Source organism: Zingiber officinale, chromosome 9B (genome assembly GCF_018446385.1).
Source record: "Zingiber officinale cultivar Zhangliang chromosome 9B, Zo_v1.1, whole genome shotgun sequence".
Lineage (NCBI taxonomy): Eukaryota > Viridiplantae > Streptophyta > Magnoliopsida > Zingiberales > Zingiberaceae > Zingiber > Zingiber officinale.
Window position 1 is genome coordinate 3,363,056 of NC_056003.1, and position 18,366 is coordinate 3,381,421.

The 18,366-nt window shown below is 36.6% G+C and overlaps 3 protein-coding genes across 4 annotated transcripts; 1 reads left to right on the forward strand and 2 right to left on the reverse strand.

Moving 5' to 3' along the window:
• Positions 1-68: 68 nt before the first annotated feature.
• LOC122024355 lies at positions 69-3,580 on the reverse strand. 2 transcript variants are annotated; one of them, XM_042582967.1, is made up of 3 exons: positions 2,894-3,580; positions 1,776-2,602; positions 69-372 (listed from the first exon to the last, which is right to left on the reverse strand). In XM_042582967.1, the coding sequence occupies exons 1-3, from the start codon at positions 3,438-3,440 to the stop codon at positions 343-345; spliced, it is 1,404 nt and encodes a 467-aa protein (XP_042438901.1). In that variant the 5' UTR covers positions 3,441-3,580; the 3' UTR covers positions 69-342. The 2 variants fall into 2 exon arrangements, with proteins under 2 accessions (XP_042438901.1, XP_042438902.1); XM_042582968.1 differs by having other exon boundaries at positions 69-365; positions 1,772-2,602; positions 2,894-3,579.
• A 939-nt stretch (positions 3,581-4,519) lies between these two features.
• LOC122024069 (bifunctional dTDP-4-dehydrorhamnose 3,5-epimerase/dTDP-4-dehydrorhamnose reductase-like) lies at positions 4,520-14,231 on the forward strand. The gene is made up of 2 exons (XM_042582603.1): positions 4,520-5,011; positions 13,661-14,231. The coding sequence occupies exons 1-2, from the start codon at positions 4,559-4,561 to the stop codon at positions 14,111-14,113; spliced, it is 906 nt and encodes a 301-aa protein (XP_042438537.1). The 5' UTR covers positions 4,520-4,558; the 3' UTR covers positions 14,114-14,231.
• Positions 14,232-14,362: 131 nt separating this feature from the next.
• LOC122024070 lies at positions 14,363-15,119 on the reverse strand. The gene has a single exon (XM_042582604.1). The coding sequence runs from the start codon at positions 14,810-14,812 to the stop codon at positions 14,477-14,479; it is 336 nt and encodes a 111-aa protein (XP_042438538.1). The 5' UTR covers positions 14,813-15,119; the 3' UTR covers positions 14,363-14,476.
• Between the last annotated feature and the right edge of the window lie 3,247 nt (positions 15,120-18,366).

Here is an 18,366-nt window from a genome sequence, read left to right on the forward strand (position 1 = left end):
GAAAGCAGTAAAAAATGAAAGAAATTTGGATGATCAGATTGCAGGGAAAAAATAAATCATTTGATACATGTGTCGCAAAGTATCTGATAACTACAAATAGACAGTATATCGATAAAAAAAATTTCATGTTATTTTCTTACAGCTAGAGTAGACAACAAAACAACTAAGAGAAAAATAAGATTCCTGTAAACAGGATTATTAAGCCATAATAAAGTTTCTAAACTCCATTTTTCTTTCTCCAAGATGTGCACGAACAATGAGCCACTTGCAAAGGAAGGAATGAGATAAAGGAGAATGTATGTCATGTAGCTTCTCGAGTCCAAAGGCAATTTCTGATCAAAACTAGCAGAAAGCTTTTTCTTCTTCTTTTACCTGTAGAACAAAAACCAGGATACTCAAATAAGCATCTATAATACCACAAATGTCGAAGAAAAAGGGTATTCACTCAAGGGAAAAATCTATAATCAGAAACACAAGTAGCAGTGCCTATCTATTCAACATAAACCACAATTAGTTGATCCATGGCCTTCAATGCAGCCATGCACAATCATGGAGTTGGACGAGAACAAATTGGACTTTGGAGACTTAAGATTAGCCAAGCTAATTTGTTGGCTTGTAGAGATGCAAAGTTTATCTATTCAGAAGTTCCAAATGATGAAAAAACTGATGATCTACTTAATTGCTGAGATAGGGTGGTCACCATTCTCTATAGCATATAAAAGTTTGAATCCTGGACCAGATGATCTCAAGTGCAATGGAATAGAATAAATTTCCTAAAATAAGAATTCAAACCCATCTAAGAAGGTTTGTCTAGCATGGGATAACTCAGATTTCAGGAATCATTTTATTAAAAATTAAAAGAATATCATATAAATGAAATGTGTATCAAAAGATCATCTATTGATGCCAAGCATTAAAATTTTAGGTGATTGTAGACATGTTTCATAAAGTAAAGATTGTTAAATTTGAGATCCTATGTAAGAAGAGCATAGGATTGGAACATATGCAAGTAAGATCTAATCCAACCTAAGATCTAAATCATTTAATTTCAACTGTAACACCCTAGGTCTTGATACACTCCTCGCTACCATGCTTTTTTTTGTTTTTTTTGTTTTTTTTTTTGCATGCAAACTTCAGCAAATTATTGTAAGAATAAATCCATTGTTATCTAAAATATCTAATGTGATCCCCCGCAGGGTGAAAAGCTTCATGTCATAAGTGTTTCTTACTTTCTTTGATTGTTGTTATTATTCTATCCTCTTGTTCCATGTAGGAAAAGATTTAATCCAAGCGAGGTGCTGTGTCTAGTCTGTTCTATTTGAATCAAGAAAACTTTGTCCAATGGTCTAGAAATCGCATTTCCATTGAATATATGGTTAGTATCCAACTACAAGGAAATTAACACCAAGAACCCTGCATTCTCATTAGCCTAGGAAACATTAAATTCCAAATTCAATTCATATATGCATTGTCTCACAGTTCAAGCATCTAAATCCACTTATGACATTGCATAGCATCAATGTTGTATGCAAAACTATCCGTGACCAGCATGAAAATCCTACTTTAGTTTGTTTGAAAAGGTTTGACATGTCAACCTCACCAACAAGCAGTCTCAGAGTTACTTTGAGAAACTTCAAAAATGGGATAAAGCACACAAGTGAAATGAATAATAAAACTATACTTCCTAGCTAAATTTAAACAAGAGCTTCCTTCATGGCTCTTTCTTTACTGATCCTGTATGTTAAAGATTTGATAAGAACTACCAGAATACTTACCAACTTTGGGCGCCGAGTGTCCTTGTCTATTTCCACCTTCAGTCCCATTTGAGCAATTTGAGGTGTGATGACTGGCTCTTTCAATTCGAGTTGGGCGACTTCATATTGGTTGGCTAGATTATCTTCCAGCAAGTTTCGGATAGTTAATGTGGCAATTTCTCTCAGGTTAGGATAATAACTTTCCTCAACAATGCACTGTTGCAGTAAAAGAGGGATCCCATCCTTCTTTCTGATCTCATCTTGAACCTGCTTCCTTCCACCTAAATAATTGCAAATGACAGAAACTACATCCTTCCGGAAGTTAACATAAAGGGGCACTTTTGGGTTCAACAAAGCCTCCATTTTTCCATCGTCAGTAGTAATCGGGGGTTCAAGTTCTCGAAGAAATCTTAAAAGAAGCTCTACCAGATCTTCGCACTGAAATGAGTCAGCAGGGTCCTCAGTTGCTGTTACACTTTGTTTCCAAGAGAACATGTCCCTCAAGATCAGGAGTGAGAAATGTAGGGCTTTATTTGCAGGACCAGACTTGGAATTAGATTCATTTAGGGATCTATCACTGATAACCCTGTAAGCTTCTATCAAAATTTTAAGAAGACCAAGTGCAAAATTTTTAGAAACGGTTTCAAGATGTCGAGGAAAGGTGTGCAAGCAATCTGATAGTATTTGAAGAAGGAATATTTGCTCTTCAGTGAAGTTAACACCACACCTCCCAATGTCCATGAAATTATTCGAGCTCAAGGCCTGAAACACAATGGTAAAATATGCTTCCTGGACACAAGCTTTTCCTAGGAGAAAGTAGAATGGCGCGGGCGCTTCGTTCTGAATAACTGCAATTAATTAAAAAAAATGAAGACAATTTCAATAACACCAAACATAACCTACTGAGCATTTCAGGTTAAATTACCTAGAGATGAAAAAAAAGAAGATAATATAATCAAGTGAAGAACTATCCAAGAATTAAGGAAATTGAAAGAAAATATTGTTTTATGTCAGAAAACTCTCAAGAAAGATTGAAAGATTAGTGAAAATACTTGGAGGTTGGGATTTAGAATGCCATAAACATTCTAAATCGTGTGAGAACTATAAAAAATTGCAGCAAACCAACCGTAGAAACTGACCTCGGAGCATGGTGGCGACAATGTTCAGTAGAATTGGTAATCCCCTCTCGATCTCGAGAAGCTCGCTCAGCCTCCGGCGCCATTCCCCTTCAGTACAGCAGGCGAGCAAAACCCTGCAGAGGGTATTGTGAATGGCAGCGTCCCTCGACCTAGACAACTCGTTAAACCAGAGGGGGAAGAACCGAGCCCACACCGCTTCCTTGTTTGCCTCGTCACTGGCAACGAAGTTGGCCAGGATCTGAAGCACCGTCCGAACGGCATCCAAGCTGATGGAGGCCTGACCGATGAGGGCGGAAGCGACCCGATCGAGGCCACCGGCAGAGAGGAAGACTTCCTGGTTGGCGCAGTCGCCGTAGCAGAGGTTTCGGACGAGTAAAAGGCGAGGCAAAAGGAGCGGCTCAGGAGATGAGGAAAGGCGGCGGAGGACGCCGGGTAGGATTCCTTCGTCGGCGTTGAGGCGGTCGCGGCCGGCCATGCTCTTGCTGATTTGGAGGAGGTATTCTAGGGTTTCGACGGTGTCTTCCTGGTCGCCGAGGTAGGTCGCCATGGCCGTGTGCCTCCTCGTCGCCCGCAATCGCCGACGCTTGATATTCGACGCTCGCCTCGGAGTAGAACGATTCTTCAAGGCAACGGTTAAGCAAACGCGAGTTTTTATAGTCGAAGAGATGAGAGGCGCTAGCAACAAGGCTTCATCTTGATAGATCTTTCCAAAATCAAAATTATAATATTTTCCGTACGAATTAAAACAATTTGAAATTGTTTTATTAGGATTTGCTTCGCGTAAAATATTCTTTAAAATATATTTTATATATCTATATTTAAAAAATATTCGATTCCATATAAAGAAAAATAAATAAATAATGCCGTTTATGCTATAATTCTATATATATAAATTTAAAATTATCATTAATATTTTTATTAAAATAACGTACTATCATGAATACTTTCGATATTGATATTATTCTTAAGTAGATGTATTATTCCAAGTCGATTTGAACTCACGAGTATTCCACGTGACCTCTTGAGTCGGTTTACTCCTAGTCAGTTTTCTCTCTAAACTCTATGAATTTTTTATTCAAGGTCCTTAAGTTCTCCCCTCTAAACACACTTATGTTTACTAAATATTGAGTGAATTATGATCAATGTTAGATAGAATTAGGAAGATTGAGTCCTTTAATCTACCACTACCAATCAATCTCTTTTCCACCAAAATATACTTTGCTTTAGCTGTAAGTGAAATACAAATATGAAAGCAAATCAAAAAAAAAAAACAAAGCAACTTGATTTTGACTTGATTGGAATAGTCAACATCTAAGCTAATTTAGTGAATTAAAACTAAATATTTGCCAAATATGTCGGATTAATAATAATAATAATAATAATTCATTTATGCGAACTTGACGCATAAACCAGTCCATGTTGTTCGGATCTTGAGTGATCCTGCGAACAGAGTTCGGTAGAGATTCGCGCCAAAAGAATGCGACGGTGGGATTTTCGGATCCATTCTGCTGTTACATTATCAATCGTAGCGGTTGTAACGGACGCTATATCGGCTATACCGATTTTAGAGGATGGCGAGTGTCACAGATTCTCTGCTATAATAGCCACACAGCGGCTACGCTCATGTAACACCTCCCTCTTCCCCTCCCTGATCTCGTCCGATCGATGGGTCTCAAGACGGAGAACGGCTCGGCGGCGTCCGGATTCAAGTTCCTCATTTACGGCCGCACCGGATGGATCGGCGGCTTGCTGGGCCGCCTCTGCACCGAGCGCGGTATCCCCTTCGCCTACGGCGCCGGCCGTCTTGAGAACCGCGTGCAGCTCGAGGACGACATAGCCGAAAACTCTCCTACCCACGTATTCAACGCCGCCGGAGTTACTGGTCGACCCAACGTCGACTGGTGTGAGACCCACCGCGCGGAGACCATCCGAGCCAACGTCGTCGGCACTCTCACTCTCGCCGACGTTTGCCGCCAGCGTGGCCTAATTCTCATAAACTACGCCACCGGATGCATCTTTGAGTACGATGACAAGCACCCTCTCGGCTCCGGCGTCGGTTTCGTGGAGGAGGACACGCCTAACTTCGTCGGTTCCTTTTACTCCAAGACCAAAGCCATGGTATGTGATGATCCCATTTTTCTCATACCTCACCTATCGTTGTAGATCTTACTTCCTCCTAAGTGATTGATTTAGATCTTCTGTTCGGATCTTGATTCAAAGATCAGTATATGACGTTCAGTTAGATTGGAATTACCAAAAGGGGACATTTTGATGTGAATGCGTATGTCACAAGAGACAAATTCGCCAAGATCTTGTGTTTGAAAATGTCGGTAGGCAGTATATGGTAGCTAAAACTGTTTCCTGATAGAGATCTAATCGGATCATTTACTAGAGAACTTTTATTCTGCAGTCATCGGATCATTTGACTACTCAGAAACTTTTGTCTTGCAGTCGATCCATTAACATCTAATGCAATTGTAGCATTAATTTACCTCAGAGAATGATGAATGTTTGAGGATTTATCTGTAGCCATAAATTTATCTCGCCGAATAAATCGGTGCAAAATGATTGGGAGCTTCTTTTTCCTATCATCTTAACGTGCCTAAAATCTGGATCTGTTATCCTTACCTTATTTAAGTTGCTTCGGAAAGCTTGGGTGGAAAGGACAAATCCGATTCTAGGAAAATTTGGCATATGCCACTGCTATCTCCATTGTCTATGGGATATATACTTCCATGGACACGTGATAAATTTGTAGCTATCACTTACTTTTCTGTACCTTGTATATGTCTTCTTCCATCTGACCATCATAAAGAACAAATATCAAATTTATCATTTCTTATAATCTTTCTTTAATGCCTTCTATCATCTTAATTTGGTTGTCTGGGGCTCCAATTACATGGTAAAGATAAACATGAAACATCCATTAGGTGTTAGTTTCGAACTGTGACAAGTATTATTGATTTATTATGTGGCCGTAAAGTTTGGAATTGTTTCCTTTGCATTTTCACTCACTTGTAAAAGATAAGTTGACCAAAGAATATCTTATCCATATTATTGTTGTTTACAGTGTGTTATAACTTTCATGACCTTTTACTGCCTTGCTTCATAGGCAATTATGATTTACTATGTTTTTTGCAGGGAGAAAAATGATAAATGGAGAACAGTGTGTGTAAACTTAACTGTGTTTTTTTTTTTGCTTAACATTATCTATGTAGGAAATTTCAAAAGTAAAAAAGCTATGCTCTCATTTCCTGTTTCTTTGTTTTTTTCCTTGATTACTATAGATTATTATTGTCAATCCATCATTTATGTATACTATGTCTAAATTGCTCATCCATTTAGACAAAAATATGCTACCCAGTTTGCATTACTCTGATCCCGATTTGAAAGGTCAATCTGTGTTGTCTGAGAATTTGGCTATCCAATGTTGTTATGGAGAATCAGTTTGCATTATCCAGGAACAAAATGATTATGTATAATACTTTAGCCCAACAACATATTGCCAATAGTGTAAGGGCTAACTGTATCAATGAGACTTTTGTACAATGTCTCTAGTTCATACAAAATGTTGGTTATCTCTGAAATAATGAAAAATATGGCATTATAAATAAGATAAATCACTATATGAAAGATATTAGACTTAATAACATTATTATTCACCATTGGAAAAAGTAAAGAAGTGTAGTAGATTTCTAAGAATTTGCAATTGTATAACTAATGCCACAATTTAAAATGTCAAATTCTTTTATATTGAAGGCATATTCAACTTTATAAACCTCATAATTCACTTGAATGACTGATCATCTTTTTTGGGGTTAAATAGGAGAGATTTCATAGTTGAAGAATCCTCTGCATTATTAAAAGGAGTTTACAGATGATCCAAGAAATGTTTTGACATTCAAAAACTTCTCCACATATTGATGTGACATAACTATGATCTTCTATTTTTTCCAAGTTTAAAGTGCCATCAGGACCAGGACCCTTGCTAACCCTGGTAGATTTTGTCTATAATTCCTAAGAGCACATTTCTTTTAGGCCCACACTCTATGTTAAGTTGGTATGGATTTTAACCATCCATATTATTACATGTCTTGAGTGGTTTCAGTTAGGGTACGTTTGGTTCAAGTCATCATGTATAACCTTGGTTATGTGATTACCAGGTAATCACATAACCAAGGTTATAGGGAATAAAACATAACCAAATGTTGTTTGGTTCAACTTAGGTAATGCAACAAAAACTTGTTTGTTTGAAGGTTTTAATGAATACCCTAGTTTAATATTTTACCGTATTACCCTCAGTTACAAAACCAACTATACATATTATTATTATTATTATTTAATATTATTATTATTTATTTATTTATTTATTAATGTTTTTTTACTTTTCTTTTTCTTGTATATTTTTTTACTTTTTTATGTGTTTTTTTATTTTTTAATGTTTTTATATTTTTATATTATTTATATTTATATTTTTTTATTTTTTTACATTTTTTAAATTTTAAGTTTTATTTATTTATTTTATTTTTAATTTTAAATTTTTTATATATTTTTTTAAAAATTTTAAAATTTTAAATTTTTATAAATTTTTTTTTATTTTTTAAAATTTTTTAACATTTTTAAAATTTTATTTTTTATTTTTAAAATTTTTATTTTTTTTATTTTTTAAAATTATTTATTTAAAAAAATAAATTAAATTTTTTAAAACAATTTTTTATTTTTTTACATTTTTTAATATTTTTTCTCTTTTTTTCATGTTTTTTCTTATTGGACGGTATTTTTGGTAAAAAAAATTCGTTAACCCCGGAATCAACAAAAACCTTAGTTTTCTAAGGTTTTCCGATTCCGGGCTGCATGACCCTTTTGCTGACGTGTCGGGCATGAAAAATTACTTGGGAATCATCGAATACCTAAACCAAACAAGGTTTTTGTTGATAACCTTGGATGGATAACCAAGGTTATCAAGAATAACCCCGAACCAAACGCACCCTTATGGTTATCCTCCTGTACTCTGCATTTTTTTTATGCAGTGGATTTTTTGCTCGCTCTCCTGTGCATCTAGGCTTTACATTGAACCACACTTTTGTTGCTTGTTGCACTTCAAGTCCCTAAGGAGAGGAGAGCACCAAGATTTTGTTCAGTGAAGGGGAATTCAAGTGGAGTAGAGGGAGTCCCAAAGTGTCTTAACCACGATGGGTTATGCTGGTAATGCTGATAAAGTGGGATTGAAATGTCTTGGCAATGTGATGGTGTGTGATGTGTCCAAATTTAAAGAATTGATTCCATTTCTCTGCCACTGAGATATTACCAGTTTTTTAAAAAAGGATTTGAGTGAGCAACAGTTCACTCTAATTTACTAATATGTCAAGTTTTAACAGTAGATGCAAAATCACATCGCCTCCAATATAGATAGTCAGGCTAATGATAAGCACAGTGAGAGTGAGAATCCAGTCAAACTTGAGCCTTAACAGGGTTCTCTGCTATAGGTATTCAAAAGATGGCTTTGTTCCTTCCCTCTATGTCTAATGCCAGCCAACTGCTGAATTTTGCCTTAGTTTCTGCGGAAGATGAGTATGAGCCAAATCTATTTCTTCTTCTGGTATGTAGTCTGCAAGTCCAACCATTTGTTGAAAATGTTGTTGAGATCCTGGGATAGCTCATTAGATATTATTGCTTAGAGAGAAGTCCATACAGAAACGAGTCATGCCCGAGCACAGGTGTTACAGGCCTACCTTATTTTTCAATAATTGCTCTCAAGAATCGTGTTTGTCTAGCTGAAAAGTTTTTGACCAATAATCCTCCAACCAATTACAGTTATGGTGAATCCAAAGAAGAAATGCTAACTTTTCTCCATGATGTTACCCACCTGACTGAGTTCACAAATCTGAGATGGTACAGGAGTTTGTGTGTGTAAGAGCTAGCATTGTAAAGATTTTAACATGGGTGGGGGAGGTCGAATGCTACACTAGAGGAAAGGAAGCATCCATCCAATGAGCTGTTCCTACAGTGCAGAGAAGTCTGTGAGATGAAATTTTGCAAGAGGTTTCCATTATACCAGCTATGGAATCAGGAGGAAACACTACTAGACTGCGGCACCGCCAAGATGATACTCACAGAACAAGATTCTCAAGCATGGCATATAAATTTCCAAGTAAAACATCATGATCTATAGGAATAGCTGTTTGTATGTGGTCCTAAGGATGTATGTCAAGCTAATCGCTTGTACCCTAGGGGAGTTTGGTCATATGTGAACAGCCACCACTATTTGGACTAAGCATTTAGATAGGGAGACTTGCTATCATGATCAAACCAAAAGAAGAATCTCCCTTCACCCTATCAATCTTACAGATTATCCAACTGGGAATTTAGTATACATGCAGAGGTAGGGAATCATGGTGGAAAGGGCACTAGTTACTTGAATGAGCCCCCTCCCTATCAATAAGAAAGTTTTATGCTGTGGATCAAACCTTCAAGAGATCCCAAAGAGCAAGTTGTCCCAATACTCTTGATTTGGCCAATGGATGCTAAGTTGGGAGCTCAAGTGGCTAATGGGCATGGCTTTAGAGGGCACTGAAAAATGTTCACAAAGATTCTTCAATTGCAGAGGAAGAGGCAATGAAAGAGGCAAACCCAAATAAAGGAAGAGGGTTGCATTACATTGTCAGTCAGCATTAAGACTGTAGCAAATATTCAATGAATATATCTATTAAACTATTGTACTAATGCTAAGCTATTTTCCGGAAGGAATGCGTTGTAGGGTCCGACTGTAACGTCTTGGCAAGGATCGCTATATCTCCAGAACTCGGGTGTAGTACTAAATATACAAGAGTTTGCGTTGCAGGGTCCGATTGTAACATATCGGCAAGGATCATTACATTTTCAATGAGAACTTGGGTGTAGTGTTAAATAGGCATAAGTTCTCACATCATAGGTTGGATAAGAACAAATATGATAGGAAAACTAATAATCTAATATTTGGAACGTGGAACATAGTAACTCTCACTGTAAATCAATAGAGCTAATAGATACGATAATTAGGAGAAAAATTAGTATTTTGTGTATACAATAGACAAAATGGGTAAGAGAGAAGGTAAAGATAATAGAAACACGGGTTTCAAGTTATGATACACAGGAAAGAGTAAAGCAAGAAATGAAGTTGGTATTGTTGTAGATAGTTCATTAAAGGATGAAGATGTAGGAGTAATTAGAAAAAGAGATCGAATTATAGCCCTTAAGATAAAAGTGATGAAAGAAACTATGAATATAATTAGCGTATATGCACCGCAAGTAGGATTAGATAAAGCAACAAAATCAAGGTTTTGGGACGACTTAGATGAAGTATTACAAAACATTCCGTCAAATGAAATGATTTTAATAGGAGGTGATCTAAATGGGTATGTCGAAGTGAAAAATGAGGAATATAAGAGGATAAGGGTTATGAGTTTAGAACAAAAAATGAAGAAGAGAAACTATATTAGGTTTTGCGATAGCATATAACCTTATATTAATTAATACATTTTTTAAGAAAAGAGAAGAACATTTAATCATGTTCAAATGTAAGAATAATAAATCGTAATTTTTTTTATGGTTATGAAAAATGATAGAAAAATTTGTAAAGATTGTAAGGTCATCCATGGAGAAACCTTAACTACACTACATAGGTTAATAGTATTGGATATACGCCTCAAGCATAATATCAATAGAAAGAAAATATATACGATTCCTAGAATTAAGTGGTGGAAGTTAAAAGATGGGAAGTAAAATATATTTAAGGAGAAAATAGGAGTACAAGTATTATGTGAAATATATGGTGACTTTAATACGACATGAGATAAGATGCTATCAAAGTTGAAAATAGTAGCTAAGAGTGTACTCGATGAGTCAAAGGGATATACACCACTAAATAAGGAATCTTAGTGGTGGAATGAGAAAGTAAAAGAGAAAGTGAACGAAAAACGAACAGCTTATAAGGGATTATATATTTGTAAGAACGAGGAAAATTTTAAAAAATATATAATAGCCAAGAAAGAAACTAAGAAAATAGTGAATGAAGCAAAAAATAAAACTTTTGAATGATTATATTAAAAATTAAATACAAAAAAAAAAGGAGAAAGAGATATTTATAGAATAGTTAAAGTAAAAGAAAGGAAGACAAGAGATTTTAACCAAGTAAAATGTATTAAATGTGAATATAATAGGATATTAGTAAACGATGGAGAAATGAAAACAAACGTGGAAGAGATATTTTCATTAATTTTTTAATGAAGGTTTAAATAACCAATTTAACTTAGATAATTTAAGTAGATCAAATGAGTATAGAAATTTAAATTTTTATCGTAGAATTAAAATTTCAGAAGTAAAACAAGTTTTAAGTGAGATGCACAATAGAAAAGTCATTGGATCAGATGATAGTCTGATAAAGGTATGGAAGTACCTAGAGAAATAAGGTATTGAATGTCTTACAAAAGTATTTAACATAATATTGAAAGCGAAACAAATGTCTAATTAATGGAGAGTAAGTACTCTAGTTTCCTTATATAAGAATAAGGGAGACATATAAAGTTGTACAAACTATAGGGGTATTAAACTAATGAGTCATACCATAAACTTTAAAAAAAGTAATAGAAAAAAGATTAAGGAAGGAGATCATTGTGACTGAAAATTAGTTTGGGTTCATGCATGGAATGTCAACAATAGAAGTTATACATCTTCTTAGATAATTAATTGAAAAATATCGGGAGAAAAAACAAGATCTACACATGATATTAATTTATTTAGAAAAAACTTATGATAGAATCCCAAGAGAAATTATATGAAGATTTTTAGAAAGAGAGGTGTTAGCATAACATATATTGAATTAATTAAGGATATGTATGAGGATGTAACATCAGAGTAAAGACTTCAGGTGGAGTAATTGAAATATTTTTAATAAAGATAGGGTTACATCAAGGATCAGCTATAAGTCCTTATCTTTTTACACTAATTATGAACGAACTCACTACACACATTCAAGATACAGTATCGTGATGCATATTATTTGCAGATGATATTATTTTTATAATGAAACACGTGAAGAAGTAAATGCTAAACTAGAATCTTGATGGAAAACACTAGAAATGAAAAGTTTTAAACTTAGTAGAATAAATACAGAATATATGGAATTTAAGTTTAGCAATATTAGACTTAATGAGACAATTATTAAGATAGGAGATAATGAGTTATCTGGAATCGAGAGCTTTAAATATTTAGGATCATTTTTACAAAATAATGGAAGGATTGAGAGAGATGTCTTACATAAATACAGATAGGATGGTTGAAATGAAGGAGAACGTCGGGTGCTTTATGTAACCGTAAAGTACCTTTAAGACTTAAAGGAAAGTTCTACAAAATCGTAATTAGACCTGTTATGTTATATGAAGCTGAATATTAGGTCATGACTCGAGCACATGAGCAGAAGATGGGAGTTGCAAAGATAATGATGTTAAGGTGGATGTGTGGACATATGAGGATGGACAGAATAAGAAATGAGAGCATTAGAGAGAAAATCGGAGTTACATCTATTGAGAAAAAATTCCGAGAGAGACGTTTAAGATGGTACGGGTATATACTTAGACGACTAATAAATGCTCTAGTTAAGCGATGGAAACTATGACAAATACATATCAAACGAAGAAAAGAAAGATCAAAAAAGACGATTAACAATAATAAAATAAGATAAAATTTAAGTATAGATGATGATATAGTAATTAATAGATATAGTTCAATGACATAAAAGGATCCATATAATTAATGTCACCTAGTGTTATAAGATTTAATTGTTATTGATTATTATTGATCTTCAAGCCAATCACAGCACAGAAGGTCATGGTAAGGATACAAAGATGCAACACAGAAGAAGGTCCGTGCAAGATAAGGAATAGTTCTTATCTGCATACCAAAGGATCTGAAAACTAGCTGAATGGCAATCTCATGCAACCCCACTAGTTAATCCTTGCCCATGCTTTAAAATCTTGTGGAGAGACTCAGTGAGAAGGATAAAGTGATAATATTCATAATTCACAAGCTTAGAATCTTCCCAAGTGCCCTCCAACTCAGAATCAAAAGAATTCTAGCAGTCAAATTTAAGGAAGTGGGGAGAGTTTACCTAATATTGTGTTGGTTTTTCTTGTTTATGGTCAAACTCTTGCTCCCACATGGAGATGGTGTATAATATGCCTCTAATCTTAGAAAGTACTTGGAACCTTGAACTAGGTGTATGGATAGATACCTCTGATTTTAGAAAAGGTTTGGGATCTCAACTATACTTTTCCTTGGATGCAATAGTTTGATTTTAACAAAGGAGATATTTGGAATTTGGATATATGCATTCTACCGCCCAGTTTCTTTATTAGAAGGGAGAGAACATGTTTATCTACTACAACTTTTTGGAATATTGGCAGTAAGCTTCCTGTTTGGTTTACTAGTTACTAGATCGTCAAGGCAATATTCTGATGTAATCAGATGATTTAGGAAACATACATGCGTAAAATATTTGATAACTTACAGATGGAGATGCATTGTTTGTGTCCTTTGGGGACACAACATTGTCATTAGAGCAATAATAACTACTATGCTTATGTTATGAGCTAACCCTTGTGTCTACTAAATATGTTGTTATGGATCCACTTGGTTTACTATATTCCATTTTGTTCTCAATTGCCGCTATGCAAATTTTGTTGTCAATTCAACCTACCATGTCGTTTAAGACTGTGTATGCATTTTTTACAGGTTGAGGAGCTGCTGAAGAACTACGAGAACGTTTGCACCCTCCGCGTTCGAATGCCCATCTCATCTGATCTGGCAAACCCTCGCAACTTCATCACCAAAATCACCCGCTACGATAAGGTCGTCAACATACCCAACTCCATGACCATTCTGGATGAACTTCTGCCGATATCAATCGAGATGGCAAAGCGGAACCTCACCGGTATATGGAACTTCACCAATCCCGGTGTGGTGAGCCACAACGAGATCCTGGAGATGTACAGAGACTACATCGATCCCAAATTCACGTGGAAAAATTTCACACTCGAGGAGCAGGCGAAGGTGATCGTTGCTCCGCGGAGCAACAACGAACTGGACACCACCAAACTGAATAATGAGTTCCCAGAGCTTCTTCCAATCAAGGAGTCTCTCATCAAGTATGTTTTCCAGCCAAATAAGAAGAAATCTGCCTCCTAAGTTGGTCTGTAGCATTCTTTCTTCTCGGTTCAATAAGTTTGTTTGTTCAATTTACCCTGTCAATTAATGCACCCATTGAACTACTATAAGTTTGCAAGTGATGTTTAATCATGGTTGAGCCCTCGGTCTGCTGCGCTTACTAAGAATTGTGATGCTCTCGTAGCTCTGGTACTAGTTGATTAGTACCGCCAGGAACAGAAGAAGTTCTAAACAACCATGTATGATTGTCTGTTTCATTGATAGTGGAAATGAAGGAAAAGAGACCAAGTAATTTTATTTGGAATTTGGATTCCTTTAATTTGGATATTTACAGGATAATGATCAGTTAACGTCACCATTTTTGTATATCTTTCTGGTACCTACCTACACAGGAGGCTTGGACGACGACGGGGTGATCATGATGACGAGGCCGGGGAAGACGTCGTCGGGGTCGTGGATGTGCGGGTTCCGCTCGACTATGAAGGGGTCGCCGCACTTGTCGCTGATGCTGTGCAGCGTCTCCCCCTCGCCCACCACGTAAATCTCGTCGCAGGGCCGGCCTAGTACCAGCCGCCCGCCGCCGGCCGGCTCGTCTAGCTCCCCCGGGCCGCCTTCCTGCAGCGACGAGCTCAGCAGGACGAGCGCCCCGAGGAATAACGCCGCGTACCATGCGGCGGCGTCGGCGACCGAGCCTACGGCGGCCAAGGGCGACCTGGCCATCGACGCGAGCTGGAGCAGGGAGATCGATGAGATGCCGTGCCGTGCGCAGCAAATTAATTAGGCAAAGCCTGTTGCTGCTCTGGTGGGGAGTTGCGAAAATTGGCCGTGGCATTTATAGAGGCAGAGAGAGCTGCATGGAATTCTACATGTTAATTCCGTCAGTGGGAAGGTCGCGTAATCTGTCGAGAGGGATTTCTCTCGTGGGCGGTGACAGTGGTGGTGGTGGAGGGAGCCACCCCCGGAGTGGCCGCAGTCGCTCGTGGATTAATTAATTAATCGGCTGAAGCTGGTGCAGCATTGTGGTGCTTACCAACGAGCGATAGATAGGGATGGAGGTGGAGTGACTGACTGATTGATTGAGAATATTGTGGATAGATGATGCATTTAAAATGGGGGATTCGCATCGTGAGTGGACTCACTGTAGACCAGCGACCATTCGAAGAAGCTCTGCCGTATATCTGCTTCTTTCTTTCTTAGTTTCTTTCCAGAGGGATTCTACTACAACATGCTTGAATCATTTTGCTTCTGCAATTTCAGATATGGCATCAGACGGGTTCCACGCACGCGCGCTGGATAAGTCGACTTTATTCAATTGTGATAAATTGTGATTGATAATTTTTTTAAAATAATATTCCTTCTTTAATTTATTTAATTTATTCAATCTCGCACTGTTTATCGGTCCAAACGTCTCATCGTGTATAAACTAACATTATCCTGTTGCCTTTTAAGTATTTGTTTAGTTGTTTAATTTTTGTGGTGGTTTGTCATTCCAACTCACACGCCACCGTTGGAACCATCATGAAAATTATACCAATTAATTCGAACGCTCTTAATTCGAATTAGTTATTATTTGTCCTGCATTTTATCCGAGTCTCCGACTATTAAGTCTGTAACCCGTGATCCTCGCAACCTGAATTGAATCATATTTTGGCCTAATGCATGCTGACAAAACAGAAAAAATTAAAGAGACAGGCAGGAAGTGGAAAAATAAATAAATACCGACGTTTGGACTTAAACAAAACAGAAAAAATTAAAGAGAGACAGGTAATGTAATGACGATAAAATAGGAGTTTAGTACATTTAGAAATTAATTTTAATTATTAATGATTTATTATATTTGAATTGTAATATAAATTATATTTATTATTATTTTTATATTTATTATTATTATATTTATTGATCCTGTTTGAAAATTACAGAGATAATGTACTGGGTACGATGACTTGAAAATTGACTCGTAGAAGATTTTTTACTCTACGACAAAGCTTCCTTCCGATTCTGTGCACATAGAGACGAGCCCACAAAATGTCAGCGCTTAGAAATCAAGGGAGTCCATGATAAAGACCTTTCGACGCTCAAGTCAGTACAAAGTTGAATGGGTCAATGAAGAACAGTAAAACGTGTGTGAGAATAAGTGGCCGATGTTCAAAAAGTGTATATTGCCAATGGAGAGAACTCACCCTTTATATTGTTAAGAGTTGATAAGTTTTTGTCCGAGTCTTCTATAGATAAAAGTTTGTCCGGGTTTTTAGTGTTGTCCGAGTTTTTTGATTTAATCGTTTGCTGCGTGGTTGAACGTGGAGTTGAATAGGTTCATTGTAAAAGCCTATATATAGGTTTGGTTTTTTGATATCAAGTGAAGTTGTGTTTCCATTCTGTTTCTTCGTTCTTCTCCTCCTCTAGAGTAACAGTGGTATCAGAGCTTTGCACGAGGAATCATAACACCGGCACCGGCATCACAAATTGGAGACCAGAGGCGATCGTCAGCGAGCAGACACGAGGAATCATAACATCAGCACTGGGTATCAAAACTTTTAAACAGTTTTTTGCACTTCGACGGTGGTGATTTATTAAATTGCTCCTATTTTGTGTGATAAATTATCTTCTTCAATGGCATTTGAAAATAATTTTGTGCAACCTGCGATTCCACGCTTTGATGGTCACTATGACCATTGGAGCATGCTCATGGAGAATTTTTTAAGGTCCAAAGAATATTGGACGGTTGTGATTTCTGGAGTAGCAGAATCGATAGAAGGTGTTGCGCTAACAGATGCGCAATTGAAAGATCTTAAAGCAAAGAATTATCTTTTCCAAGCTATTGATCGCTCAATCTTGGAAACCATTCTCTGCAAGAATACCGCAAAAGATATCTGGGATTATATGAAAAAGAAGTACCAAGGTACAACAAGAGCTAAGAGGCAGCAGCTTCAAGCACTTCGTTCAGAGTTTGAAATGCTCCGAATGAAATCAGGAGAATCAGTTGCAGAATATTTTTCAAGAACGATGACAATCGTCAACAAAATGCGAATCCTTGGCGACAAGACAGAGGATGTTCTCATCATTGAAAAAATTCTTCGATCTATGACACCAAAATTTAATTTTGTTGTCTGCGCCATTGAAGAAGCAAACGATGTAAGTCTACTTTTAATTGATGAATTACAAAGTTCATTATTGGTTCATGAGCAGAAAATCAATCAAAATGAAAAAGAGGAGCAAACATTGAAGGCTTTATCAGAAAATCACTCTACAAATTATAGAAGTGATAGAGGACGAGGAAGAGGCAGAGGTCGAGGAAGAGGAGGTAGAAATAACAACGATCGTGGAAACCAACAACACAATCAACATCAAGAGAATTATTTTCAAAAAGGAGGACGTGGAGGTCATTATTCAACGACGAATAGAACAAAGTCAACAGACAAGTCCAATGTTGAATGTTACCGATGTCATAGGTATGGCCATTATAGATCAGAATGTTATACTAATTTGAAAAGGCAAAATGGAGATCAGACTAACTTTGCAGAAGAAGAAGAAGTGTCTCTTTTGATGGTGTCTCATGAGAAAGAAAAAACACAACGACATGTATGGTATTTGGATACAGGCTGCAGCAATCACATGTCTGGAGAAAAAGATACATTTTCTGACTTGGATGAAACCTTTCGCAGTTCTGTCAAATTTGGCGATAACTCTACAATTTCTGTTATGGGAAAGGGAAAGGTAACCATACAAGCAAAAGGAGATACTACCCATACTATCTCTAATGTTCTTTTTGTGCCAGATTTAAAGACTAATTTGCTTAGTGTGGGTCAGCTACAAGAAAAAGGATATGAAATTGCTATTAAAGAAGGAGTTTGTCGCATTCAAGATGCAAAGTTGGGCTTAATTGCGCAAGTTAACATGACAGCTAATCGTATGTTTCCGCTTTATCTTCATACTACATCTCATTCATGTTTTTTAGCAAAATTTGATGATGAAGCATGGTTATGGCACTTTCGCTATGGACATTTAAATTTTAGTGGGTTAAAACATTAAAACAGAAGAATATGGTAGTCGGTCTCCCTCAAATTACATCTCCTTCTCAAGTTTGTGAAGAATGTGTTGTTAGCAAACAACACCGTAATCAATTCCCACAAGGAAAATCTTGGAGAGCAAAGGCGGCATTGGAGCTTGTGCATTCAGATATTTGCGGGCCAATAACACCACATTCTAATGGAGGTAAAAGATACATAATTACCTTTATTGATGATTACAGTCGCAAAATGTGGATTTATTTTTTG

What these genes read in the sequence shown, in the direction of transcription:
- LOC122024355 (XM_042582967.1), bottom strand. Translation starts at nt 3,440, where the DNA reads ATGGCGACCTACCTCGGCGACCAGGAAGACACCGTCGAAACCCTAGAA. An exon ending in TGTCGCCACCATGCTCCGAG is followed by an intron (nt 2,603 to 2,893) that starts GTCAGTTTCTAC and finishes AATTAATTGCAG; the next exon opens with TTATTCAGAACGAAGCGCCC. An exon ending in ACACTCGGCGCCCAAAGTTG is followed by an intron (nt 373 to 1,775) that starts GTAAGTATTCTG and finishes TTTGTTCTACAG; the next exon opens with GTAAAAGAAGAAGAAAAAGC.
- LOC122024069 (XM_042582603.1), top strand. Translation starts at nt 4,559, where the DNA reads ATGGGTCTCAAGACGGAGAACGGCTCGGCGGCGTCCGGATTCAAGTTC. An exon ending in ACTCCAAGACCAAAGCCATG is followed by an intron (nt 5,012 to 13,660) that starts GTATGTGATGAT and finishes CATTTTTTACAG; the next exon opens with GTTGAGGAGCTGCTGAAGAA.
- LOC122024070 (XM_042582604.1), bottom strand. Translation starts at nt 14,812, where the DNA reads ATGGCCAGGTCGCCCTTGGCCGCCGTAGGCTCGGTCGCCGACGCCGCC.